Source organism: Rhea pennata, chromosome 16 (genome assembly GCF_028389875.1).
Source record: "Rhea pennata isolate bPtePen1 chromosome 16, bPtePen1.pri, whole genome shotgun sequence".
Taxonomy (NCBI): Eukaryota; Metazoa; Chordata; class Aves; order Rheiformes; family Rheidae; genus Rhea; species Rhea pennata.
This window is the reverse complement of record NC_084678.1, coordinates 9,437,837-9,465,744: the sequence shown is the minus strand read 5'-3', so window position 1 is coordinate 9,465,744 and position 27,908 is coordinate 9,437,837. Positions and strand designations below refer to the sequence as shown.

Below are 27,908 nucleotides of genomic sequence, written 5' to 3'. Positions count from 1 at the left end.
TGGTGGGGAGGGAGCGAAGGCGAGGCGGTGTACGAGACGGAAAAGTGCAACCGGGGCTTGGAGTTGGGAGAGCCGGGGCGGGGGGAACCTGTGCCATGGGCGAGGGGGGATGGGAGAAGGGGATGCGGCTGGGAAACACGGAGAAATAAGGAAGGGGAGCAAATACCAGAGTGAGGCAGAGGCCGGGGGTCGGGAGGCGCTGTCAGGCCCGGGGCACGTGGCCCCTCTCCCCGCTTGGCACCTCTCTGTCATCTGTTGCCTCCGGGGACGCTTCCCAAAGGGTAAGGGCCAGTCCGCTTTGCTTCCGCCTCCTCCCACTTTTGCTCAGCTTTCTGCAACGTCCCCTTAATTCCCTCGCACATGCCGCAGCTCCCCGGCTCCGCAGCGTGCCTCAAGCAGCTGAGGGAGCGCCACTGACATGCACTTTGCGCCTGGCCCGCCCAGCCCTGGACTCTCTCCAGCCTCCTCCACCTCCTGCTCCCTCGCCCTTCCTGAGTCTGCAGCTCTGCAGCAGCAGCCGTGTGGCACGAGCAGCTGTCCCCCATTTGGCACTTTCTGGAGGGCGCCAGGCAGCCTGTCAGGCTTGGCACCGCGCTGGCGGCACGTGCGCTGCGGACGGATGACGTCCTGTGGGGTCACCGTGTGAAAACGCAGTACTAGTATTTCTCTGCGTGCCCGGGGAGCTGTGCAGTGCCTGCTCCAGCTCCCGGCACCCCCCGCAAGTAACGGCGAGCGGCGCTGCGCCACGCACGGCCCGGCTGCCGCCCGGGGACTCTGCCCTTGCCAAACGCCCGGTGGCAGCTGCTGTGCCACGTGGGGAGCGCCTCGGGCCCCCACGGCACGGGCGAGGTGCCGCCCGGGTGCGGGGCCACGCCCGCTGCAGGGGTGCTCCAGATGTGCCCCGGGACAGATGCGCGGGGCACGCGCCGGGAAAGCGCAGCTCCAGCTGTGCCCCCCCCCAGGAGCCCGGCAGGGGAGGGAAGGGGCGGGGCGCGCGCTCCAGATGTGCTTCCGTCGCTGCCGCCGCGCCATTGGCTGCGGCGCGCAGAGCGAGGCTGCCCATTGGCCCGGCGGCAGCGGCGCGGCGCCGGCCATAGGTGGGAGGCGGCGGCGGGGTGTGGCCAGCCGCGCCCGGCCCCTCCCCCTCCCGACCACCCCCGGCGGCGCCGCAGCGCCTCGGCGCGGCCCCATTTCCCGATGCTGCCGCGGGCCGCAGCGCTGCCGCCGCCCGCCGCCGCGGGGCCTGGGCGCCGCCCGCCGCCGCCCGCCGGCCTCGCGCGGGAGCCGCCGCCGCCGCGGGGCCGCGCCATGGCCCAGCGCGGCGCGGAGGCGGCGGCAGCAGCAGGGCCGGCGGAGGCGGCGGCGGCTGAGGAGGAGGAGGAGGAGGAGGCCGCGGGGGGCGCCGAGGGCGGCAGCCGGCGCTGGGGCGCGCAGCACGCCGGGGCCCGCGAGCTGGCCGAGCTCTACTCGCCAGGTGACGGGGGCGGCCCTGGGGGGGGCGGCGGCCCTGGGGGGGGGGGGGGGCGGCGGCGGCGGCTCCCCTCAGCGCGCGGCCCCTCAGCGCGCGGCCCCTCAGCGCGGCGCCTCGCGCCCCCCCCCCCCCCCCCCACCAACGGCCGCTCCCGCGCGCCCAGGGGAGGCGCGAGGCGCCGCGGCCCTCGGGCGCGCTGGGCGCGGCGGGCCCAACCCCGGGCCCGGGCGGCGCCGCGCCTCGCTCCGCGGCCCGGTCCGATCTCCCCGCCCGCGGCTTTAGTGAGCGCGCCCGGGCCCGGGCCGCCGCTCTGGACCGCGGGGCGGCCTGGGAGAGCTGCGCGAGCGGCGCCCCGGTGGCCGGAGCGTGCCCGGCGGGCGGGGGGCGGCGGCCGCGGAGCCGGGCTCCGGGTGCTGCCCGAGCTGGAGCCCGCCCGAGCCGTTCCCCGAAAAAGGGCCCCGTTCTGGTCAAACGCAGACGTGCGCACTTGGTAGCTGGGCGAGGCAACAACAGAGGCTTTCGCTTCCCGGTGTTTCAGTATACTGCGTTGAGACAGCAGTCCTGCACCTCGGGGAGGGTTGATGGCTTTGTTTGTTTTGGTCCTTTTTCCTTGCTGTCGCTTCATTGACCTCTGACAAAAGCAGCTATTCAGTTATGCTGTGGAAATAACGTTATGCTCTGGGAATAACTGCAAACTCTTCAAAACAGAAATATATAATCCTTGTCAGGTAGTGGTATGAGTCATGTTGGGTATTTTTGTCGTTTCCAATGAATTCACTTGCAGGTGAGAGCTTAGAAAAGGGAAGAGGTGGTGGAGGCCTCCCTGACGGTGCTGCGTGCTTGCAGTTCCTGGCAGATCATCTGAGGAGCTTAGCTTGCACATTCAAGGCAATTAGTGGAAAAGTGGGTGTTTTTACTTGCACAGAGCAAAGCAGTGATAAGAAGATGAAATGTGATAGTTTCTCAGGTTTCTAAACTGTTCAGGGCAAGTCCGTACCCATTCCAGGTTGTGTTGGTCACCTCTCCCCTTCTGGAAAGAAGAAGGTGTGTGATGTCTTTCGGCTGCTGGTCTACATGCGCAGTTCAGATTCAGGCAGTGGTTGACACCAGTGTGTTATAGAGGAGCAGTCACTAGCTTTCCCTGTGCCCTTGCTTATAAGAAAAACATTTTCCCCAGGCAATATGTTACCCTTATCTTTAGTTGTAGGTGGAAGTTTGTGAGAATCATGTGATGTACCGTACACTGCTGGTAGATATCACTATATGTATGTTATATGTGCAATTTTTGTGTGTGTGTTACATAAGTAATTTACATACAGAAACAGCATCAGAATATGCATCTATGGCAGAAGCATGTAATGTTGAATTACCAAGTTCTTAAGAATACAGCTTACGTATACTTGTGCAGGGTGAATAATTGCTCTGCAGTATTTCCACGACTCTTTTAAGCGTATACTTGGTGGCTTTTGGTATCATTCCTTCTTATTCCTTCGTGCAAGGCATATGTTTAAGTTTGAATGCTCTGTAGACACAAGTTATCGGTACTGACTTCGACTCCTTCGACTGATTCACTTTTCCAGTCCAGCCAAAGCTGGAGCTGTGTTTCTGGACTTGGATAGACCTTATGGGGATCCCTGTGTTCAGAGCACCAGTCTGTTTGCGCAGACTGAGCTCGGGGGACCTGCTAATGAGTAGTGTAGTGTTTCCCCACCTATAGCTAATTGTTCCTCATGGAGCTACCCATTTAGCTCTTCTAATCAGGGTGTGGTTTTTTTATGCAGGAAGTGGTGTTAATTAACTCTTACTTCATTACTCCAGAGATGGAGACTTCCACGTTATGACCTCTTGTTCTTATGTCTTAATTTAATTTTATGATTCTTTACTCTTCTAGGATATTAGCTTACATATTCCTGGCCTTTCTAGATCAAAACTCTGAACTGCAAAAATCTCTGTTCCAACTTCTTTAAAAGATTGTACTGTAGGCACACTGGAGATTTTACTGATCCTCCTTGATGTTCCTGGTTCCCTTTTCCTTCTGTGGTACAGTTCAGAAGGATGGGATTTAGCATTTAGAAATAAACTTGATCAGACAGTAGGTCAGTGCAGAGGAGTAATAGAAGAGAAGCTGCTTTCCTGAACACATGCTAGACATAATGCGAATATGCCTCTGGTAACGTGACAGGATGAGCACCTCGCCTACAGTCATTACCATATGGCCCACATGCATGCCACTTCTCCTCAAACTCAAGTATGTGACATGTGTAATGCTGCAGGAGGAGGTGGAGAACAGGCTGCTGGAGTTCACTGCTGTGGTGAGCCACAGGCAGTGTGTTTAGAGGCAGTTGTGGAAGACAGCCCTTTAAAACAGATACAAACTGATCTGGCAGCTTCTGAGCATGTTAGAGACCATGGCCCTTCTGGGCCGCGGTGGCAGCTGACATCTCATTTCTGGATGTAGGCATTAAAAGTTCTGCTTCTGATACCTTAATCTGTGTGGGTCTCACCCTGAGCCGTCCCTTGCTCTTGACTTCAGTGTCTTGTGTGGAGCTAGCAGTGACTAGCAGTAGAAAGCTGCTGATCTATCTAACTGTTCAGACTGTTTTAGTATCCTGACATATCCCTTTTTTAGGAGCAATAAATGAGGTTTTTATGGAGGTATAGAGCAGTACAACAAGGTTCAAGAGTACCTTGTGCCAGTTTTCTCTTTGCTTTTTCTGTCTGTTGTCATAGCAGGGTGCCTGAAAGATTGTAGCCTTTTACCTGGGAAAGGTAAGATAAGGCTACAGGAGACGTGGGTTAAATAATGTGTAAGAAGCTCAAGAACTGTATTTGCAATGCTAGAAAAGAAATTCCAGCGTCACCCCTGTGCTGGATAATGCTTTTTGCTGTTAGCGTGACAGCTTTATTTACAAGTAAGAGACTTTGAATATTGCTGATTGTAAGGTGATTTAACCACAAGGATTTGCGGCCAGAAATTTGTTCCCAGATTCAGTCATACCAGCAATACTGAATATTGAATGAAATGCATTTTTCAAAAGAGATTTGATGTGGAGGAACATTATGCCAGCAACCACTGGGAGAAGGAAACTAGGACAGCATGAGAAGATGTCTGCTTTGTCCCTGTTCTGTTTGGCAAGGGGGAGGGAAGGGGTTAGTGGCTCAGGGAAAAGGAATGTCATTTGACAATATGCACACCTCTCGTGGATAAATAAGCTTCTGCTTCGCTTTCCTGTTAAACCAATGAAATGAGTCATCCGGGCAATGGAACAGTCTTTCTGTATTTTACAGACTTTAAAATGTCCTCTCAGATAAAAATAAAACATGCTTTTTCTTTTCAACAGGAAAAAGAGTACAAGAATGGATCTCTGTCATCTTATGCTTCTCCCTGATCTGTTTCAATTTTTACAGTCTTCTCTTCTACTTGCGGCTGGAACACACACCCTCTGTTATTGTTGGGATATGTAAGTAGAAACGGCTTGTTGCAGTGAACAAGGGAAGACTGTTGTAAAGCTGGAAACAACTATGTGATGTTTTTCATTTGCCTTATTACTAGAAAGGGCAAGAGACATTTGTGCATGTGCAATTATAGAGTCTCTAAGACAGTATCTGCAGGAATTGTTACTGTTTTATCTTTCATTTCATTTCAGTGGCTTCTAAGGAACCACCTTGCAGTGTAGTTGTTGCAAGCATAAGGACTATTTAGAGGAAAAATAGCTGTCAGACTGAGGAGAGCTGGGTGTGTGAGGGGGAACCTTGATCCACAAAAATATTTACAAGAATTTCTCAGAAAGTAAAAACTCTTACAAAAGGTATTCCAGACACCACACAGGCTAGGATTTCTGGGGACTGGTAATTAAAAATGAATAATTTGGAATCAGTGTTATGCTTTCATGTCAGAATGTGAAATTTGGCCTTTATTCTAAGCATTCTCTTTTTTCTAAGAAAAGAGAAATATAAGAAAGTATAAGAAAAGTTGCAGCTTCCTCATGATAATTATTATGACTTTTGGTCTATTAGTGTTTTGTTTGATTGGAAATCTAGGAAAGCAAGTTCAGTCTGGTGTCTGTGCTCAGATGCGGAGAGGTTTTAAAGCTGGCTGGATCTTGCCAGTACAGAGCTGATCCTGCCTGAATGGCTCTTTTAAGTATAACATAAGTTTCAAATGCTTTGCCTCTTGCTGCAAGTGGAGAGTCTGTCTTGTTATGATTGATCATTGCTGTTCTTTGATTCTTGGATGGTAGATAGCTCCATAATTTTTTTTAGAGGTTTAGGAACCAATTTAGTTCCTCCAGGACTGCAAATAAATTATCTATGCAATTTCCTCCTTCCTGTGTATCAGTTAGGGGTGGAGAAGGGGCAGGAACAGCCATTTTTAACTTCAGACATGGACTTTAGTTATGAAGAATGCAGTATTGCTTTCTATGTCTCACTGAAATGTTTTTACATCTACTGGCCCAATGCATATGCTGTTGGTTTTAATGACTTAAACACTAGTATTCAAGATAGTTGTAAGAAGAAGCAGAAACCTGATCATATTGCATTCCAAAGTGATTTTGAAAACATTAAGTAGTAGCAGTCTTCTGATCCTAAGATCTCTTCTGAATGCCATAACATTTCACCCTGCGCTTTAAGGTGGTGTTATGGACATGTATATTTACCAGAGTAGTTACTGCTTTATAAAATTAGATGCAGTGTGGGTTGGTGACTTTGCCTTTTTAGTGAAGAAGAAATAGCAAGAATTCTAGTTTTATGCCATAGAACTTTATTAATAAAATTGGATATTGCATGAAATTAACTGAAGAAAAAACTTGTTTCAGAATAAGCTGGCTACAAAAAGGGACTCCACAGTATCTGTCACATTCTCAGTCTAAACTTGTCCTCAACTTGAATGTTGCTTGACAATCAGAAAAAGTATGTGTTATATGGACTTCATGTTATTAGTGTAGTAATGAGATGCTGTTGCACAGAAACTTCCTTGAGAACAGACAAAAGAGAAGGCAGTCAAATAGGCTGAGCTGAAGCAGCTGGGCAAAAGTGACTTGTTTGGCCTGGCTAACTTGGGCTTATCTGGGCAGTTAATGTGGTTATTGGTAGCTGGTTTATCCTCCTTCAGATTAGAATGTTCTTGTGGCGAAACTCTGCACTCCCATCTGTGAGATCTGTAAGATAACTCTTCTAGTCTACTGTCTGGTCATGCTGCATGTGTGCATGTGTTCTTTTTGTTTGTTTGTTTGTTTGTTGGATAGTATTGAAAGGCTTCAGAGATTTTCCTGAAAAACATAAGGGTAACTAAGCTATGGGAAAGGTTGTGCAAACAATGTATATTGGCCATGTATGTGTAAGAGGGAATATGGGAAAAGGAAAGGAAGTTAATTTAAAAAAATGGAAGAATGTTAGCTCTGTGGTGCAGAGCTTTCCTATTTTCCTGGTGAAATTCTAGCATGCAATAAAGCAGGGAAGAGGGCAACAACTAAGCTTTTTAATAGTCTTCTAGTGTGCTTGCAGCATTTATTGAATGTAATATAAACTGCTGTTTGTGAGAGTGCATAAATGTTTATGTATTTTTATACGAACTGCCTTATTAACCGAAAGGAGGTGAAATCATAATTATGACATTGGATAAAATAGCTATAGGTGCTCAGCTTGTTTTTGTAATAAATTTTCTTTTGTAAACTGAATGTGGTCTGTTTTAAAGGAAAATGGTTACTTGTTCATAATCACTGTTGCATATTATAAATTGTACAAAACCAATGGATTCATATAGTGATACTAGATGCAATGAATTTGTCAAGCCTGAGAATGCCTTGATGGCTGTCCGAATGTTACTGGCTTAGTGGCACAGCAAAGGACAGCTGTATCCTCCTACCTTGAATTGTGCCAGTTCACTTGCTGAACTTAAAATCTTTGCCACCTCTTAGCTGATGAGATAGAGATTGAGAGGAATGTAGAATAAATGCCATGGGAACTATGCCATCATGATAAGGAGAGATGTGGGAGAGCATCGGTAATGATGATTAACCTTTAGTAGGATCTGTTTGCGACTGGCTTTCATCTCAAAGTCGTTATTGATAAAAGCTCAAGTTCTCTGTTATCCTGGTTACCAGCTTAACTGATAAAGCAGCCAATTCACTGATAATGTTATTTAAGTAGTAGTGAATGATTAAAGTAGCAGAATCTGGATTCCATGTAAATAAAGAAGTGTGGAAATAACTGATAGCATGTATAAAAATGAGTGTAATAAAGCATTGAGTGCTGCATACCATCCTGTTTTGCTGTCTTCGATACATCATGTCTCCAGATAAAGTGTGGATGATGTCAGGTTCACATCATACAGTGATGATTAGCTTTTACTAAGTTTTGTGAAACTCATCTGCCGAGCTATTCTGCTTCCTAACTAACCACATGCAATACAACTAGTAAGACGGAGGACATTGAGTCACGGACATTGTTGGATGTGTCCCCGTTGAAAACCTTCCTGATGCTTAGGTTACAAAATTGACCTCCGAGTTCAAATTGGAAGATAAACATTCTGCTATTGAGCTACCTCTGTATGAAGTTCACCTCAGGTCTTTTTCTTTGGAAATTATAGAAATTCGTGAAATTTGAAAGCGAGGAGTGATCTAATCTTGTGTGTGTTGTCCTGGGCCAGTTCATTAAATGGACCCTTATGTGCTCTTAGGTAATTTTCTTTTTCTTTTAAGAATAGAGACTAAGTTGAGCCTTTATAACTTTGTTTCACCTAGCCTAGACCCTGCTTATATAACTAAAGGCTGTGTTACTATCTTTTCTCTCAATGCCTTTAAAGGCATACATAGTTGTAGATTGAGTTATATTGTAAATATTTTAATATATCTAAAAAGATCTACTCTTCCTTGTACCAGTTCTCAGAAAGCAGTCACTTGTGTGATGTGTACAGGCAATCTGCTTAGAAATGAACTCATATGACTTGCTGTAATTTGCTGTGTTGAATCGCCTACAGATACATTGTGCAGTGAGAGAAGGCAGATGAGAAATGTATTATGTCGTTTTGAAAACTTCTGAGTTAGGTTGTTTTGTGCTGACTAAGGAGGATCTTGCAGGAAGGGAGGAGGAACTCGAGTGACTCTTCCATAGCTTCCTCTCCTCACCCTCAAAAAGAGAGTAGGGAGAGGATGGATTTCTCCGTGTTTGTGCTAAAGCTAGTCATGCCTTATTCTGAATCTCTTCAGTTATGAAGAGCTATGAAAACTCTTCTTCATGCAAGCTGACAATTATGGAGGAGTAGATGTGAATTTAGTTATTTTGTATATAATATTTATGATTTGATGTATATACATATATGTGTTTTTAAACATGTATATATGTGTGCACATATGTAGATGTATATACATCTATAAGTGTGTGTATAGATGTGCATGTATATGCTTGACTCTGGTGTAGGCTTGGCAGGAAAGCAGGATGTGATAAAGATTTGATACTCCCATTTTGTCAGCTGAGACTGGACTTCCCATTGCAATGGGAATGCAGCAGAAGCAGAGAATGACTTCTGCCACTTTGTAGCAGCTCAGTAATGCCAGGGACAAGATTGGCATAGATGTTTCTTCTGTGACAACAGAAGTCTTGCCAAAACAAATCAGATTAGGCTTGAGGCTCTTATACCACAAGGTTCTTTTGAGATGTATAGTATGCTGCTCAATATACATAAGGTGTATATACAGGTAGGATATTAATAGCATCTGGATAAGAAGTTTGGTAAGTTATAGTACAGATTATGGTTTTCTTTCTTTTTCCTTCCCTGTTCCTTTCTGTAAGGTTCTGATCCTTTTTTGCCAAATCAGTTGACTTGTTTCTGATGCTTTTATCTGCAGCCAGGTGGTGTTCTTAGTAGATATTGTTCAGTTGCAGCCTTATAAAAATTGGTTATTAAACTTGTGTTCTAGCCTGTTTATATGTATAAAAACTGCCTCACATATGGTGCCATCTCTATGCAGGTAGGTTTGACACAGCACAAGATAAGACTTAATCATTGCTGAAGTGAGAGAAAATAATTTTGAGAAATAATTTTTCAATCCTCTTTGAAGCAGAGATGTCTGATTATTACTGGTGTTGCAGATTGAGAGAGCCTGCAGAAAGAAATCACTTGGTGTATTTTTAAAATAGAAACTTGTTCTGATCAAGGCCTCAAACCTTTTGTTCAAGACTGAGTAGTTCTGCAGAGCTACACCTTGATTCGCTGTGTTACAGAGCCAGATGATGAGTGTGTAATGTTTGATATCAATATGCCAGCTGTGGCACATGTTAAATGCACTCTAGAAACCATAGCTACTCTTTGGAGTGGGCTGCTATGCATGCATATCAGCTGCTTCAAAATCCCATTGCCTTGTAGCAAAAGTCAGAGCCTGCTTGTCTATCTCTAAGAACCTCACTTCATTTTGGATTTGCTTTGTACACTGAAATGAATTTCTACTTGAAATTTTGATTTAAAGTTTCTTGAAATTACAGCAGAGGAAGTTTTTAACAAATGAAAATCTCCTTTATCTGAGTCTTGGCCCAAATAAATCAAGTCTTTGTCACCTACAGCCTCATCCCATCTGAAATAACTGTGGGTTGCTTGGTAACTGTCAGTAATTTGGTGTTTTCCATCCTTTGCTGAACGATAATCTGAATGTGAAGGCCCCGCAAACTGTCATGATTAAAGAGATGAAATTTCAGTTCTGTTTTTCTTGCGCGATTCTATTGCAATAATACAAGTTTGTTTATTTATTTACATCTTTTAGTGTTAATTCATTTCAAGTAGGGATGTGTGGGTTGACATAGGAGCTCCATGTCTTTCCCATTCCAAAGATCCTCTGTGTTCTTAGTCTTGAAAGAGGAACTGTGGAACATAATTACTGTTCTGCACTGGGGCAGATGATTTTGACACCAGTTATCTGTTCTTCATCTAACTCTGATTAGGGGACAAACTTGTCATGTGTGTGCTAACAGCTGTTCTCTGGCAGGATAGCTGAAGGCTATGCTGTCACGGGGGAGAGCTGAGCCAGCCTCCCTGCTTGATGTTGCTTATCCAGGGGACAGAAGGAAGCTGGTGACATGGCTGTTCGTGTGTACAGCTAATGTGCTATTCCTCTATTTTGGTGACAGGGACTAAGTGACAAAGAAAGCTCTGTTTGCTTGCTTGTATTGCCAGAGGCTCTCTTAAAGTTGCAGGGGACTTTGAGTAGAGAATTTAAGTAGTATAGGCCTCAGTGGTCCTGATTCACTAAAAACGGTGCCTCTTTCATTTCAAAAAAACAAAAAATAACCATGCTGGAGTCTTGCTGTAATGAAGCAGCAAGTTGCAGTGTATATTGACAGAAGTGATCAACTTAAGCAGGAGATTGTGGACCTTGAACAAAAGCTTCGTTATGGATGCTTACATCCTAAGCCAGGCAAATGTTTAGGTATTAAGGTCCCTTCTGGGTGCAAACTTGTGTGCAATAGGCACCTAGCTCTGCTGAGAGCTCAGCTGACCCTGCTTGATTCCTGGGAGTATTTTGCATGTGTGAAGCCAGAGGATTAGTTTGCTTAGTCACACTGGTGAAAGGATTGGATTTTTTCAATGAGGAAAGTTTCACTCCTGATTTTCTTTTAGGATCCTTTGTTCTTTTTTTCTCTCATTGTTTCTTCTGGGGTGTCTTAGTCACTTTTTTCCTTCTTCTGGAGATGCATCACTGGAAGAAGTACCCACAATGTATAAGACCTTGAGGCCAAGGTAAAGTTGATAGGATTCTGTTGCTTAAACGTGACAGGCGTTTCACAAATGCTCCATCAGGTGAAGAAATAATAGAAATAGTTTGCTTTGCACTAACAGACTAAGCCTAAAGGCTTGAATTTAAAATTTGGCCATTCTTATCATTGTTTATGGGATAGTAATTCCTGTCCAACTCTTTTTGGTAGATGACCGCTTGCTTTAGAAGCTGCTGCTGTTTGACTTCAGAGGAGACAATACCCATTCCTTGGGAATGTCCTTTTCCTGGTGGCTTCTGACCTGGTGGTTCATGTTGAGGTCTCTGTTACAGTTGATGGGGAGGCAAGGGATGTGCTTGTGTTCTGGACAAGTGTTGCTGGGAAGAAGTGGATTCTCCTGGCTTCCTGGTGTGCATGAGATTATTGGGGGAAGGAGAAGAAATGTCTTCTGTATCTTATCATTCTTGCAAAAATAAACTCAAAGCATGGTGTAATCACTGGGTGAAGGGCACTGTTATATAACAAAATATTAGGAGTTGATATTTGTTTCCTGTCTTGGACATTGGCAAATATTTCCATCTGTTGAAAGCCTTAACTGTAAGGAAGATGCCTACAGGCAGAAGGGAGTAACCTTGACATACTGCTGTTCTTGGGCTATGCAGGCGTAGCCTATATTCAGCAAATTCTTTCCAATTTTGACAGGTTGTCATCTACTCCAGTCACTTCTATTGCTGTGTAAGCTGTATCTATAATGTACCATTTAATTTTGTTTACTTTTTGCTCACCTTCTGCCTGTGGCGTCCTCTCTGTGGCTTAGGCTATTTTTTTTTAGTCTCTGGGGCATGTTTATTATAGGCATGGTTTATTTGAAAATTTAGCTATGATATTAAAACTGTATAGTTATATATTACAGCTATATCTAGTAATGTGCAGGGCTTTCTTTTATTTCATAGTTCGGCTGTGTTCTCTGCTTACTTCCGCAGAGAAGTTCACTCCAGTCTTGACTAAGTATTTCTCAGCCTGACATAGGCAAAATGATTAACTTTTCTTTTTGAGCTGTTACATTTTGTACTTGCTAAAATGCTCAGGGATTGTTTTCTTAGTGTTGTAACTTGCTATAGTATGAAATCATTGCCTTCTGGGATACAAATGATGACTGTACTGCAGCAAATGCACTAAATGTGGAATGCAGGTGACTGATGCATTTTCTTTTTTGAGCATATATGTAACAAATAGCTGTTACTTTAGCACATTGGTTTTAATAGAATATGAAAAAAAATGTCTGCCATGGAATTAGTCTTTGACTCTCTTGTATTGTAACATTTGACTAGTTTGTATAGTCACTGATTTGAAAATGACTATACTTCTCAATGATGCTACACAATTGCACAAAGTTATTATTTAGTATCATGTAATGGTGATTGTCCTCACCCTGGCCAAAGACTCTAACTGAAATTTTATAGTAAAAATGAAACCTCGTCTGTTCCACTGTGAGGCTTCCGCGTCAGAATTTGAGAATCGACTATACAAAATCAGGCTTACACTTGGCTGTACGAAACCTCAGTGAAGAATAACTTTTTCTTGCAAATATGCAAAATACCTTTGTCTGTTGAACAGCTTATATCTGAAATGTCTAGCTCTTGTGCCTGAGTGTAGTCAAGTTGCAGGAAGTGGTTTGTGACTTGCTCAGAAAAGTCCTTCGTTAAGGTTGTAAGTTCTAAACTCGTAAGTTGGTACTTAGCAAGAAAGAGGAGTAGTGAGGGCTTTTCTCTAATACTAGCTCCTACACATTATCTGATTTATGAACAGACCACAAGCAGCAGCAAAACCGTGTTGGGTCAATTATGTGTTTGGGTCAACTGCACTTACTGTCTTGTGCATCAGTTGCCCAGCAGGTGACCTGGCGGTCTCAGCAAGGGGTTATCGTCCTGTGGCGTGTCCTCAGGCTTCCTAGGCGCTGTCCTAAGGATACCTGAAGGTATGCTGGTACCTGAGAAATATCACAAATAAAGGGTAGTTGGAAAAGTACAGCCCTTCTAGTAAATGTAGGCTCACTAGCTCTAAATCCTTGTTAAAACAGCAACACAAAAGTGGTATTTGTGTTTTTCCTTTTGGACTTCAGTCATGTGTTCATTTACTTTAAAATGTCAGTTGCTGATTAGACTTCACTTGTATGCGTTTGATCGCCCTGTATGCTAGACTTATTTCTTGTGATACAGTGGTGTCTGCTTTCTAAACAAAGAAAAGAAAATCTCTTCTTTTGAGCATATTCTGCAGCTTGCTTTTTAGCTGAAATGCCTTCTTCCTTCCTCCTCCCTGTGTCTTTCATATGCTCACTTCTTCCTCAAATATAAATTATAGATGGACCGTTCCTATTCTTCCATGATACACCTCAGCAAACTGGATTAAAGAAACTGAGATGTATAGAGCGGTATTTCTGTAATGCTTTCCTGGTTTTACTTCTCTTCAGCAGGTGAATCTGCTGTTTACATTTCATGTATGAATACTGTGAATATCATGTCTTCTCTGACTCTGATTAACTCATGATTTGACAGCCCTTAACATACCTTGCCCTCCCAGCCTTGATGACAGATCATTAAGATCTGTACCATCTCAGAGAAGTAACTGAGCACCTCTGCCTTGGTTTTCCCATTTTAAATTAAGACAGCATTAGGTGTATGAGATTATTAAGGTTAATTCTTTGGTGTCTGGCATGTTTTCAAAATTTGCAGTTCAGATGCAAAATGTTACAATGCTTGCCATGTATCACCTATGTTACAGTTTATGCTCTTGTTACCGCTCTTTGTAAATGGCTGCGGAAGAGCAAGAAAGCTGTTTTTCAGTACTACTGAAATTCGGCTTCCGGCAGCTGGGTGTTTCGGACTACCTTAGCGTAAGGCACAACTTCAGGTACTATTCACTCTTTTCCTATTAGCTTACTACAAGTTGGCATCAAAGTAACATGTGAAACATCTGTAAAACAAGTATTTTGCTTCTGTTTTTGTTCTTTCTGCTGCTATTTGAGATATTTTTGCTCTAATGCAGTATGCTGGAGGTGATGTGAAAACTGGTTAATAGAATGGTTACATCAGCAAGAATGGTATTTGAGTTGTTGTAAAATGAAGTTTTGTTTAAATATCTTCCTTCTAATGCAAGGCTATTTGCTCTTTCAGCTGCTTAGTGCAGCTCCAAAAGCTTTTGTGCTCCACACAGTCTCTGTAGCTGTAGTTTACATGTGTGATCTGAAACACAACAAGTATATACTGCTTATACAAACAAGTTGTAGATAATTGCCATGCCCTGAAGATGAAGAGCACTAGTTCAATATTAACTAAACAAAATGGTCCTCTTTCATGTTCCAAAAATATCAGATCTTTAGCAATCCTGCTGTGTTAAAAGAATTTCACTAAACTGGGCTTTGCAGGCAGCTGACCTAGGCATTGTGATTGGAGTAGGAAGGTTGACACATCAGCCAAAGTCCAGATCATGACCAGGGTAAATAAAAGCAGTAAGACTTATGGGGAAAGATGTACATTCATTGTCTTGTTTCCTGGTATATCTTGGATTGTTTGTGGTTGTGTGAGTGGAGGGGAAGTAGCAAAATGCCTTGGAGCCAAAGCAAGAGGAACCAGTATACCAATATTTTTAACTTTTGATTTGGATTATAAGTGAGATGGAACTGTCTTGCCAAACTTCCTAGCAGACAGAGATCTACCTGCCCATCTTAGAAAGCATCAAAGCTGTAACTGAGAAGCTGTGCTTGAAGGAAGTCTTCAGACAGATGGAGAAATGAATACTTGCTAGTGCAGGAGAAAGGCCAGGATTCTGCTAGCTTTGCAGGTATCTGAAGGAGAGTTGGTGAGGCAGTGAAAGCAAAAATGAATTTCCTTCATCGCTTCTGATTTTCCAACTCCCTGCCGTTTCTGGTGCAAAGACTGTGTTACAATGGGCTACTTCTGTAAACAACCTGCTTCTGTAAACATCAGCTGGTGAAACTAAAGAACTATGTTCCAGCCACTCTGACCTGACTCAGTGACTAGTTCTCTGGCTTACATGACTTCCTGTGGACATTTAACAAGCTTCTCTGAAATTTGACCTACTGAACATGGCAATAGTAAGTGACTATGTCTTATACACTGAGCACCAAATAACGGTAGGGGATGGCCAGCTGAGCTGCTTTGAAACATATACTTTGTACACGTCATCTCTTATTTCTGTTGCTGTGACTCATTCAACAATAGTCTGCGAGATCAGTGTGTAATGCTTTAGTAGGCATGAATTTCGTATATGATTTTAAGGGAGTAGCATAGAAATTGGATCATAACAATTTTCGGGTATATCGTATTTACCTCATAGGTAGCATCTATTTTGAAATCTGAGTCATGGTTCTGCTGAACTGTTTTAAACAGAACTGCAGGTAGGAAATGTGTATTGCCTTTCCCTTTTGAGAGCTCTACAGAGAATCGAGTACATCTGTGTACTCTGCTGGGTGGTTGATCTCAGAATAGCTGAACAGAAATATCTTCCTGTTAACCGGAAGGGGCAGCACTACAGTGAAAGAAGATCCTGACTGTTAATCTGGTTCATTCTTCAACAAATTTAGAATACATCCAGACCTGGGTAACCTCTGTCAAAACCCATTTCAAGCAAGATGTGCAGATTAGAACTAGTACATATTGGTATGTGTGCTTTAAAGTCCCTCAAGCACAGAGATTCCAATGCAGTTTTTCTGCCTTTGCTGTGTTGCTCTAGTCATACTGTTTTTCTCCAAGTTTTTCCATTAAGAAGGGAGTTTCTGGGGCAATCTTTTGAGTTTTCTTCCTCAAGACAGGAAAGAGCCTGGCAGCAGTGCTCACACAGGAGGGCATTTTAAACTCTCTTGAAGGCTTTGTTATTGAAGGGTTTGGGAACCTGGAAGCAGGATTTCCTCTGCCAATGAAGAATGTTATGGTGTCTGTTAGACTTCATCTGACAGACCTATTGACTGATTGGAAAAATGTCCTGATCAAATAACATCTCTTGTGCCCATATTCTTAAATGTCAGAATTACCCACAAACTTCGGTAGATTGAATGTCATCCAGAATGTAGATACAAAAATATGAATTTATGTGGAAGAGAGGAAAACTGCTTTTACTTGACTACAATTTGAAAGTACTTGTGGTTGGCAGCTAGAAAGGTATTTGCACTTGTAAAATCTTGCAACAATCTTCATTAATGGTGTATCCAAATTAGTACATAAGTATCATAAATGTAGGATGTCCCTAACAGAAGATCCCTAGATGGTTTCTGTGGCATCTGCTTGCAGTCTTGCAGATGATCCAATCTCAAAGTTGCTTGACTTTTTTAGGCTAATTTTGTAAATAGTCTTGCTGTACCCATAAATGGCTTTTTAATTAATATTTACCTATATTTATTAGGGTTTGGTGTTTCATGTGGACAGACACAAGGACTGAGAGGTGAGGGGGCCTGCAGATAATGTAATCTCTTGAGATGGCTTTAGCAGCTGTTAGCCAGATGATCTCTTAAACAGCACAGAAAAAGAGCACGTCCAGTGAGAAGGTGCATCTAAAACAAGATTTAAATGATTCACACTTAAACTTTCAATAACAGTAACTGTAAAGACTTGTCAAGCTCTTCTGTAGAATATAGGTCAAACAAAGTCTTGGTGTAGTTTTAGTGAAGATTAAATGTCCATATGGTGTCTCATTAAGCTCTTATTCGTAGTAGTTTGACCCTGTATGCATTCAGAATAAGGTTGATCTCATGTGGTTGTGTACCTCTAAGTTAGAAGTAAACAAGCTAATTTATTCTACAAATTGAAAATGAGAATTCTGCAGTAAAAATGATTTTATATGTCTAACTCTGTCTTTCTCTATTCAAGTTGCAGGAGTTATTACAGCTGACTTTCTATCAGGATTAGTTCATTGGGGAGCAGACACCTGGGGATCTGTGGAACTACCCATAGTTGGAAAGGTTTGAGTTTCTTACCCTTAAAGATCAAAAACTTGAGAAATACTTTTCTGAAACACTTCCAATATTATAATGCTTACATCCCAGCTCTGATGGACAGTGTGTACAAGTTGTATTTTTGTTCAATCCTGTGAACGTGACCTGCTCTCTGTGCTTCCCCCCCCCCCCCCCCGCCCCACACACACACTTTGGCACCTAATACCCTTCTTTGCTAAACGGCACAATGTAATGTTGGTTAAGTGCACTAAACATCATATTTACACATGGTCTAGATGACATGTACAAGGTGACACCATTCCATTTTATTGCCCTGATTAGGGATTGCACACAGTTTTGCAATGTCTATGTGCACAGACAGTGGGAATGGCCTGTGATGCCACAAGCACAGAAACCTGGATAGACTTCTGTAGACCTTCCAAAAGGTCAATAATTGCAGGGATAGACAGAATTTAGGTACTGTCCTGCTTCATCAGGTACCTTATTCCTGTACCTAAACTCTCTGAAAACTGACTTGAAAACATAGAGAAGCTCTGATAAGAAACTTCTCCAGTTCTTTGTGCTCTTGGCACCTATTCAGTAAATGCAGCAGTACTAGGATGGTGATCACTAAAGATTTAGATCACCTATCTGTAGCTACAAGTGCCAGATGCTTGGAGGAAAGTCCATTGATTCCTATAATAAGCAAATATCGGTTCTTTAGACTGCTTCATGGGTGCCATTAATTACTCCTCATACTGCAATATTAGAAGGATTTTTTTAAAAAAGAATGTATATGGGATATTCTTTGTAATTAAACAGAAGTACAGAAGAACCTGTACTTAAGACTACTGGTTTTAGGGTTATTTTTATTTACCTTCAATAGACTTAGTAGTCCTTGAATCCTGGTATCTGTGGAGCACAGTTTTTAAAAAAATAAATACCACCACAGGAGACTATGCTCTAAATAGACAACAGAGTTCAGACTGATCAGGACACTTTTGCATAAATTGTGCATGATGTATGTGTTGAAGGCAAATAAGTATGCTTGTTTTACTGTCCCTGTCCTACTTACTATATTTCACATTCTTTCTGTGGGATTGTATATTGAGATGCTGTTTCTATTCCTAGAGGAAACTTCTGTGTATTCTGTTTGACTTGCATTGATTTGTCTATGCCATTTAACTTTCATCTTGTCTACTAATGTCGTCACTTATAGCCCATACAAAGTGTTAGACTGTCATTTCTGTTGTTGCCTTGATTTATACTGCTTTAGCAAGTTACTTGGATTTTTTTCTGTGAAATTAGGATGATACTTCTTTGCTTTAGAAATCTAAAGACAAAACACCCTAAGTGAATATTAACACTAATAAAAATGAAAAGCAGTTCAAAACTGGATTTGAATTTAGGAATTTAATTGCTTTGCAAATGTAAAACAAATTATTTCAAGTGTGGTTATTTGAATGTGGTAGTAGGGAAGTCTCTCATGCAGTCATCAGATTTGAATCTGATACTTCTTTGATCATTCTTTATTCATAGTATTGTGTACTTTTTCCTTAGGCTTTCATCAGACCATTTAGAGAACATCATATTGATCCCACAGCAATTACCAGACATGATTTCATAGAGACCAATGGAGACAACTGCTTCATGACATTAGTCCCATTGGCAAACATGGCATACAAATTTGTTTCTCTTTCCTCAGGTAAGCTTTTACTGATGTAAGCTGTTACTGATGGCTTATGTGGATTTAGACTTTGTTGTTCTTGTTGATGCTCAGATGAGCGTTTGTGTTTGTGAGGATGGAAGAAATCGGTGAATGTGAATGACAAGTATGTGTACTGTGAATGGAAGTGTGTTCCCTGGGGAAGGGAGGGGATGGCTTGTACTCTCTCCCTCCCCTCTCTCTCCTTCTTCTTCTTGTAGTTGTTAAAGGGGTATGGGATTTTTGTCTGGCTCAACAGAAAGACTGAAGAATCTTTTAAGGAAGCATTAGAAGTTACAGTAATTATTCTTTTTTTAAAAAAATAGTCTTTCTGGGATCAAACTGTGGGTATATAGTGAAATTCATTGTTCTAAGCTACCTAAAACCACTTTGTGTTCATAAATACTTTACTTACCAACTAGAAATGCAATAATTAAAGGATGTATTTAATTTTATTGATAGTAAATCAAGAATTTAAGTTCCTGTTTATACTGTGTTTACAGACTTTGGCACTCACCAATCTGTCTTGTGACATTCTGAAATTGTTTATGGCTCGCTAGCTCTTGTGACACTCTTGCCAAAGCCACTTGGTTGAGGTTTTTGTTAGTTCCTGCAGCACTGAGCAGCTCTGGCTGGGCAAGACATCATTTTCCTAGTAGAAAACTACCTTTTCATAAGCAATATTTAAAATTACAAATTTTCTTTTGCAGAGGCATTATATGAAACATGTCCTTGGGAGTGTTATGTCTTTGCCCTGATCATCTTCATAACCATGACGAACCAGATTCACAAGTGGTCTCACACGTACTTTGGTCTTCCTCGTTGGGTCGTCTTTCTACAGGACTGGCATGTTATCCTGCCACGGAAACACCACAGGATTCACCATGTGTCCCCACATGAGACATATTTCTGCATTACCACTGGTAACGTATTCCAGTTCATCCTGTGAACAGTTTTCACCAGTCTGTAGTGCCTGGCAAGATGTACTTTGGTGACAGCCTATAAAATACAGAAAATGTGATGTGGCAAAACTACTTAGTTTCAAAAGAGCTGGTGTGGCTTTAACTGTTACTGTTGCATAACAAAGAAATGTAAATTATAATTTATTACAGTTTAAAAAATAAATATAAAATAAGGTTTTAAAAGAAGGTGGGGAAGGTTCAAGATTGGCTAAAAGATGACTTTCAGTCTGATGGGGTAGTCAACAACACAGATCTGATTGCATGACATGTTGGGAATGTCATGCTAGTAACACATTTCATTCATTGCAGTCTGAAAGCTGCTGTTCCTTCTTACAGAAAGAGCATATCTTCTGCCAGTGCATCTTACCTCAAATGCTGATTTCCAGAGAAAAGCTTCTGGATTTTCAGCAGTCAGTCATTTTGATTTGAAGCAGAGGAAGAAACTGATCTTGGATTTGGCGTTGTCTAATATCTATACTCAATTTTATGCTCACTGTTCAGGTAGATAAACTCCAACACCAGTGCTGCACAATCTTGAGTAACTTGCGAAGTTCATTGAACAGCTGGAAATAAAGTATTTCCGTTCTTGATTCAGTCATTGGCTTTGACGAATGGTTTCTCTGTCGGTTTTGAAATCTGCACCAAGAAACAAATCTAGTTCTTGTGACCAGAATGTCATATAGAAGTACTGTACAATTATGAAGCTTGATTTGACAGATGATGGTAAAAATCTTGCTACCCTAAGTGATTGTTTCAGTTCTACTGTGTTTTGAAGTGATAGAGGTAGAAAACTGAAAGTTGGGATTTGACTGTTAATAGTGGTCTTCAGCTAGTTGCTTTTGTTTTCTTGTCTGCTTAAAACAGGATGAGCTACATGTTCTTTTGTTTAATCAATGCTTTCTGTAAGTGTTCATACCATACTAGTCTGACATAACACAACAGAATTGTTCCACTGAAAAACGTGCGTATACAAAATGCATCTGCAGCTGTAACACTTTTTCGGATGGGAAAGCAGTGAGAGGGAAAACAGTGATGTGCAATCAAGGCACTATTTAAAACAGGCCTTTACAACAACTAGTCATACTTTACAAAATAATGTGCCTTGCACTTAATCACTACCAAGCACGGTTACCCTAAAAGCAAGACAGCCAAGTCCAAAGAGTATACTTACTTTCAGAGCTAATCTCTGCATGTAAAGGTCTGCCATTGTATCATTGCCAGGGAAAGTGTCAGATAACACTGGCAATGCCAGAAAGCTGTTAAAGCTTTCAGACTGATTGCCATTTTTACACACCAGTAAAGGAGTTATCCATTCCCTGAGAGCTGGTTATGTTAATGAGAATTGTATGGGATGCTTTCCCAAAGGTCATCAGTACACAGTGAGGTGAGTGGGATTGCATTATCACAGGTGAACAAGGAAAGGCCATGTCCACTTACAGAAGCTGTGCTTGTTTTAATCATTAAAGCTGTAATTATGTCCAATTAGGAAGAATCCTGCTTTCTGGAAATACGACGTTACTTGTCAGCAGTAGCTGTCCTGAATATTCTTTTGTTTTAGTGTTTCTTTCGCAGAAAATTAACATCAGACTAAAACAGCAGCAGCAAGAACAGTTGTATTCCTTTTGCTGGCTGCGCCACTGCAGTAGGAATGTTACTTGGTCCTTGCAAAGCTGGCTCTGCGGAAGCTTTTGTGTGTTTGAGTCTTGCATGTACCGTTCTGCCTTTTAGCCATCTCTTTCCTTCAACATGAACATCTGCTGCTTGCTCATTGTTGTAGTGACAGCTTCTTCACATTTCTGCCTTTCATTTGATTTTCTTTTCTTACATTCTTTTCCTTGTACATTTTTTGGAAAAGGTAAAAATGCATAATGTAGATACTTATATAACTTTTATAAGCATGGGATAGCCAATACAACCAACCCTGTGTACATCCATCTCTTTCTGGTTGTAGGAGAACTTCTACAAGATAGTAACATTTTGCAGCTCTGATTTGTTTTGGTTTTCTTTAAGTTACTGCAGTATTTAATCAAACAGAGACCTAAAGTAACTATCTAATACATTGTGACAAAAAGCCCTATGAGTTTGCCTGTCAGGCACTCTTTTGCTTATAGATAAATGTTGGCTTCAAAGAACAGTATTAGGAAAGCAAGTTAATTAACCTACTAATTAATATCCCAGGAGTAAGAGACAGGCCCTTCTGAATTTGATATTAAGCATGTGTGAGCCCTGCAGTCTGTGCAACATAACACTTCTACAAGGCACTCAAAATACCATCAATCTGTGGTATAGGACAAACACTTCAAGCTCTTGTTGCATGCAGAGAACAGTGGCATTTATTGTATTTTGTTACATAAAATGGTAGAGGCCTGTCACATATCAACTAACTGTAACCTTTCTGGTTACTTTGAAGCAGGGGCGCTCAGTTAGGTAAACTTGCAAACCTTCGGGAACGTGCTGCCTGCAGTCCTGCCCTCTTAATCCACCAACTGTCCAACCTGAGCTATCGTTAGTTGCAGTACGGCACTACAGCAAGATTTTTTTCCCATCCCAGGGTTCAATAGTAATTGGTTAAGCAAACATTAGTTTTGCGCAGGGAGAGTCTAATACATTTAAGTATCTTAAAAAAGCAAACTGTGGTATTGGCACTATCAAAATTTTAGGCTTTGGGTTTTTTTATTTATTTTTAAAATAAATTCAAAAGAACAATCTTTGCTTTGCTGAGCCTTATTTAGTTTAGGCCTATTTAGGCCTCAAACAAATTGTGTGTGTGTGATGTGAGATTTCAGTACCTTGTTATATGCAATTATTTTTCTGCTCTACTAATGAGCAGAAAAATAATTGCAGCTAATGAGAAACAAAGAGAAAAGCCAAGCCTTCAATGATGGGCAGACTGTAAGCAGGGTAAAAAATAGCTGAATTTGTTTTGAATGTCAACGCTAAATCCAAGGTGCTGCTAAAAAAAAAAAAAAGTGTTTCTTCTAATGAAAATCCATTTAACTAGATGGTCTGTTTTCTGATAGCTTTATGCAATGGCTAATATTGTTAGCTAGAGTTCTCTGCACCTGAACTTTTCTTATGTTTACCTTGTGTTTAATTAAAAGAATGTTATTAAATAAACTCTACAAGACATTAAACTTTGGATGACGTGACTTAATCTTTTTCTTTTCTTTTACAATCACTCAGGTTGGCTGAACTATCCATTAGAGAAGATGGGATTCTGGAGGTGCTTGGAGAACATTATCCAAGGAATTACTGGGGAGAAGCCAAGAGCAGATGACATGAAATGGGCTCAAAAGATTAAATAACTTTTGCCAGCCTTCTGCAATGCTCATCTTTGTTGCCAATGTTTTTTTTTTTAAAAAAAAAAAAGCCATCAGCCAAATTCAAGACTTGCAAAGAAATAACAGACTCTAAAGCACAAACTAAAAAGTGCTAACACAGACTGTAATTAAAGAACTAATTCTTAAAACAATACTTGAAATGAAGATGATTACTCTTACTGAGCACCTTTTGTTTAGCCATGTCTGCTTACATCTTAGAAAATACTTCATCATTGTATCTTGTAAAAGCTATCAGGCAAGCCAGAAGGCAGGACAGTCACTCTGTTGATACATGGTAGCATAGTAAATGTGTTGTATCAACATTATTTAACACTTCAAAAAAATAGCTTGTTGCCTAAGACCTACAGGGGGAATGGTGACAACAGTTTGTCACTTCGTGGTTGAGTCCAAATGCACTGCATGAAAACAGTGTGTCAGAGTAATGGAAGCCTATAAAATCATCACTGTTCAATGCACTTAGTGGTTGGTAAACTTACAGTTCCATCTTCACTATCATGTTAAATCTATTTGATGTAATGTGGAACAGACTTTGAGAATCCCACTCCACCAGTGGGCCACAAGTCCTTAAGTGTCTTCAGTTTCCCTTAAAATAAAATTGTTCTACTCTACATGGAATTGAGCAAACCATTTCTGCATAAGCCTTCAACTGTACCTTAACAGATGTCTGAGGAGAGGGAGGGCACCCTCAATACAACACAGGCTTGTGTTAGTTCATTGTGAAGTGCTCGCTGATGAGAGCCTTCTATTAAGTGTTTCCTACCCTGATAAGTGTTTAAAATAGTTCTAGCATTGGGCGTATTGCAAATAGCTGTATTCAAGAGCTCAAGGTATCAAACTTGTGATGTTAGAAGGGAAATGTCAATGATTTATTTTTTTTAAGGTGCTTGCTTGTTTCTGTAAATAATATAAAGCCTTAATCTCTTCTTGTGTAACGGAATAATATTTTATGTGATGTTTGAATGTATATAATATTTATAACAAAGCAGTTGGATAATACTAACATTTGTGAAGTCTTGTTGCTGTTCTTCATCATGCATTCTCAGTGTGCAGTTCAAAAATTTGATCGCTTAGCTGCTAAATACTTGATGTTATTCCAGCCATCTGAAACACTTTGCAGCTTGTTAAGTCTTGTTCAGGTTGAAGCCATCAGTTATTTTTCAAGTTTTTAGGAGCTTGACACTACATTATGTCAGACTTCAATACCTTTCCAGAAGTGCAACTTGTACTGCATTAGATACTAAGAATTAACTGCTGAACTGGGGAAAATACTTTCTCTTAATACATTCTTGAGTGTTCACATCCAACAGACACTTTATCAAGTGAACATGATGCATGTCTATTTTGATTCTCTCCTAAATGAAAGCTTATTGAAAGTAAATCTAAGTCTCCTTTCCCACCTCAAAAGTAATGGTGTTGAATTCAATCTGTTCTTTCCTTAAGTACATGGTAAGGGGTTTTAAGTCATAGGTGAGAGCCTGCTTTAGACTAACCTTGATCTAAAGGTCAGCCTTCAGATCATGTAAACTTCTAAATATCAGCTTCAACTACGATGGACCACGTGATCTCAGAGGGTGAAGCTTGACAACTCTGCTTCACTGGGAACTGCTGCAGAAGTGTTGAAGCTGGTACTTTGGTTACCAAGTATTTAAGGTGTGTTTACCATTATACTAAATGAGTGTGTGCTCCAGATGTCATAGTCAATATTGGGTTTCCATGTAATTTGGGGAGTAAAAAAAAAAAAAAAAAAAAAAAAAAAAAAAAAAACAGTCCTAGTGAGGAGTCCTGAAACTCATTTATTGGAAACTGAGGGGAAGAGGGGGGGAGCCCTTTAATGCTGTTATTGTGGAAGACAGATGTATGATTTTGTATTATGTTTGGGGGAAGGGTGGGTGAGCCCATCTTTTCCTCAGCCCTTCTGTGGAAAGCCTTGGCAGAAGAGGCCATCCATGAGAACCCCTGGCACTGGAGAGAACAGCCAACTGCTCCCAAACGTAAATGGTTAAAGAAGGTGGTTGCAAGCTGGCACGTCCTTTGTTAATTATTGCCTGTTTCTTGTCCTGAATCGAGGCTTTTAAGCACTCCTAGTAGGTGAAGCTTTTGGCTAGTAGGTGTGAAAAGTGTTTAAAAAGTGCTGGGTGCTAGTGGGGTGGGGATAAAAACCGCTGTGTGTTCTGGACAAGGAATGCTGCTCCTCCTGCTTCTCCGCTTCCAGCGCGGGCGAGTATCCTGCAGTTTGAGGTGTAAAAGTCTAGTCAGGATACAGCACAGATTGCTGTGAGTACACAGAACTGCAGTGGTTATTTCTGAGGCTTTCACGTTGACAAAAAAGTTACTGAAGTCATGCCTGCTCCAAGCTTGAGTCTCCCATAACCCACAGTCTTACGGATTTGTTAGTCCTTGGTTTTCTGTCCCCCTCATTCTCCTCCGTCCCCCTCCACCCAAGTTTGTTTAATAAACCAGAGTCAAAGCCCAGAGACTCCTGTGTAACAGGGCCTTAACCACTAAGCCATTTATAAGCTGATCTTTTACCGATAACTTAAATACCAAGTGAACAGCAGTACTGCAGTGTGTATAGTGAGTGGATTTGAAACACACTGAAGTTATCAGAGTTTACACTTGCAGGGTCTTGGTGAAGACAACTGCTTGTTGGCCAAGCCCGTCTTGGTCCCTTTCAGTCGCCTGTTTTACAGTAGTCTTAGTGGAAACGAATCTGATCTCCTAACATGGCCACTGCTGTGCCTACCTACCTATTAATCCTGTGTAATTAAAAGCAACTGGGACAACATTTAATCTCTGGCTGCTGTTCTGCATGGTCCAGGGACACAGTCATAGGCTAATACCGTACTTGACTCCTGGTGCAGCGCTTGCTCGCTAGTGATTCACTGTTTGACATCGCCGGCAGCTCTCAGGGTCCTTCGCCAAGTATCTATCTGTCGGGCAGGGGAGGGGGGACGAGGCAGGGAGCACGCTTCGGTTTTACGATCCTTGATCTTCCCCCAGCTGCTTTCAGGAATATCTCAAAGCTTCCTGCTCCTGAGAGGCAGGTCGATGAATACCTGGCTTCTTTTTCAGACTTCAGCTGGTTTCCGTAAACCGTTTTACTAGTTTAAATGGTGAACGCTGCAGTGAGACCAGTTTGGCAGTTCTGGAGCAAAGTGATGTGGATGCTTCTTAACGGATGTAAATCTGGCTTAAGATAAATTTGTCCTAAATTGATTAGGAGCCGATTAGAGCTAAAGCAGAATAAGCCACTCCTTTTAAACTCCAGAGATGGCCCATATTTCATTTTAACTAATCAAATTTAAAAGCCATTTGATTTAAGTCTAAATCTTTCCCGCAGGAAAAACAAGATTAATTTCTTCCTCCCTGAGTCTGCAGGGGAAGCAGAAATACTCTCTAAAAGTCTTCCAGGCCTTTAACTTCTGCCACATTTTCCCTCCAACTTGTAGGCTACTTGTGATAGTGTAAGAGCCCGGTAGGAGCAGATATGTTTCTTTACGGGTCCTTGTGCTGTTGCAGGGAGATCCTACGATGTAGCTATTTTGGGCCTTGTCTACAAGGGAAAGTGTGTTATGGTAAACTAATGCAGATTACTGCAAAGTGCCTTACTACCCCATTCTGCCTGTTCTTAAAGAGCAGGATCCGGTGCACGAGCTGCAGAAAACCGGTCCTCCGGCAGACGAACGGAGTTGTCCTTGCTGCTTGCTTTGGAGTTCGCGTTGATGTGTTTTCAGCCGCTCCTTCGTTTCTGCCGCCGTGCTTGGTGCGGCTGCCGCGCCGGGTCGTGCCGGCTCTGCCCGCAGGCCCGCGGCCTCGGCCGCCGCGCCGCCTCTCCGGGAGCCGCCGCCCGAGGAGCGGGGCGCTCGGCGCGAGCTGAAGCGGTTATACCGCACCGCGAAACGAGAGCCAGCCTAAAGACCAAACCGCGTGCCTCGACCACCGCACGCGCTTCAGGCGTGTTTTTGTGCTGTGTTTCTCTGTTTCTAACAACAAGCAGAGCTCAGGAACGGATCCGGCCCGCAGCCGCGTGCGCAGCCCTGCCAAACGCCGCCTTCGGCCCTTGTGTCAAACCGGGCCGAATAAGGGGGTTCACACGTATGTAGCCCTGCTTTAGAATTTGATTAGCAGCCAGCTTGAAAAGGCATCTGGCCTAAAAAGCAGAGAGGGAGCTGTGGTTGGGAGGAGGTTAAACCAAATTACTCACCCTGTCCCCCCCTCAGAGTTACAAATTATCCCGCTGGAGGGAGCAGCGCTGGAGCTGCTCGTTACCCCACGCGGGTGGCTGCGTTTGCCGAGCTTTTATGCCACCGAGCTGTACTCTTGTCTTCGCGTCCTGCAGCTCTCGCACTGATCCAAAATGCGATAGGGGAAGTAAATGAAATAAAATCCAGTCAGCCAGACAAGTGTTATTATTTTAAAGTGGCTTCAAAGAATAGCTGATAGCAAGGTGATTGCAAAAAAAAAAAAAAAAAAAAAAAAAAAAAAAAAGGCAGAGTGCAGTGAAGTTGCTGTAACTAAGTAAATGAGTAAATGGCCTGAATCAGTGCAATGCATCACAAAGCATTTGTAACAACTTTGCAAATTCTCTTATGATGTTTGGGGTAAAGGTTTTGGGATGTGTTGTAAGACAAAGCAGAACTCCTTTCCTTTTTTTTTTTGTTTTTTTTTTTGTTTGTTTTTTTTTTTTTTTTTTTTTTTTTTTTTGTTTATTAGTGCATTAACAGGAAAGGGATAAGGCTCCAAACCAAATGCAGCATTGTAAAAATTCTCAGTTTCT

At 42.3% G+C, this 27,908-nt stretch overlaps 1 protein-coding gene across 1 annotated transcript; it reads left to right on the top strand.

The window, feature by feature from the left end:
* The first annotated feature begins 1,197 nt into the window (after window positions 1-1,197).
* Window positions 1,198-24,535, top strand: PEDS1 (plasmanylethanolamine desaturase 1). The gene is made up of 6 exons (XM_062588848.1): window positions 1,198-1,474; window positions 4,813-4,932; window positions 17,059-17,150; window positions 18,684-18,828; window positions 19,539-19,751; window positions 22,974-24,535. The coding sequence occupies exons 1-6, from the start codon at window positions 1,198-1,200 to the stop codon at window positions 23,093-23,095; spliced, it is 969 nt and encodes a 322-aa protein (XP_062444832.1). The 3' UTR covers window positions 23,096-24,535.
* The last annotated feature ends 3,373 nt before the right edge of the window (window positions 24,536-27,908 follow it).

Excerpts from the sequence above, each read along its gene's own strand:
- PEDS1 (XM_062588848.1), top strand. The coding sequence starts at position 1,198 with ATGCTGCCGCGGGCCGCAGCGCTGCCGCCGCCCGCCGCCGCGGGGCCT. Across the intron at positions 18,829-19,538 it reads ATTTGTTTCTCTTTCCTCAG|AGGCATTATATGAAACATGT; the intron begins GTAAGCTTTTAC and ends TTTCTTTTGCAG. Across the intron at positions 19,752-22,973 it reads ATATTTCTGCATTACCACTG|GTTGGCTGAACTATCCATTA; the intron begins GTAACGTATTCC and ends ACAATCACTCAG.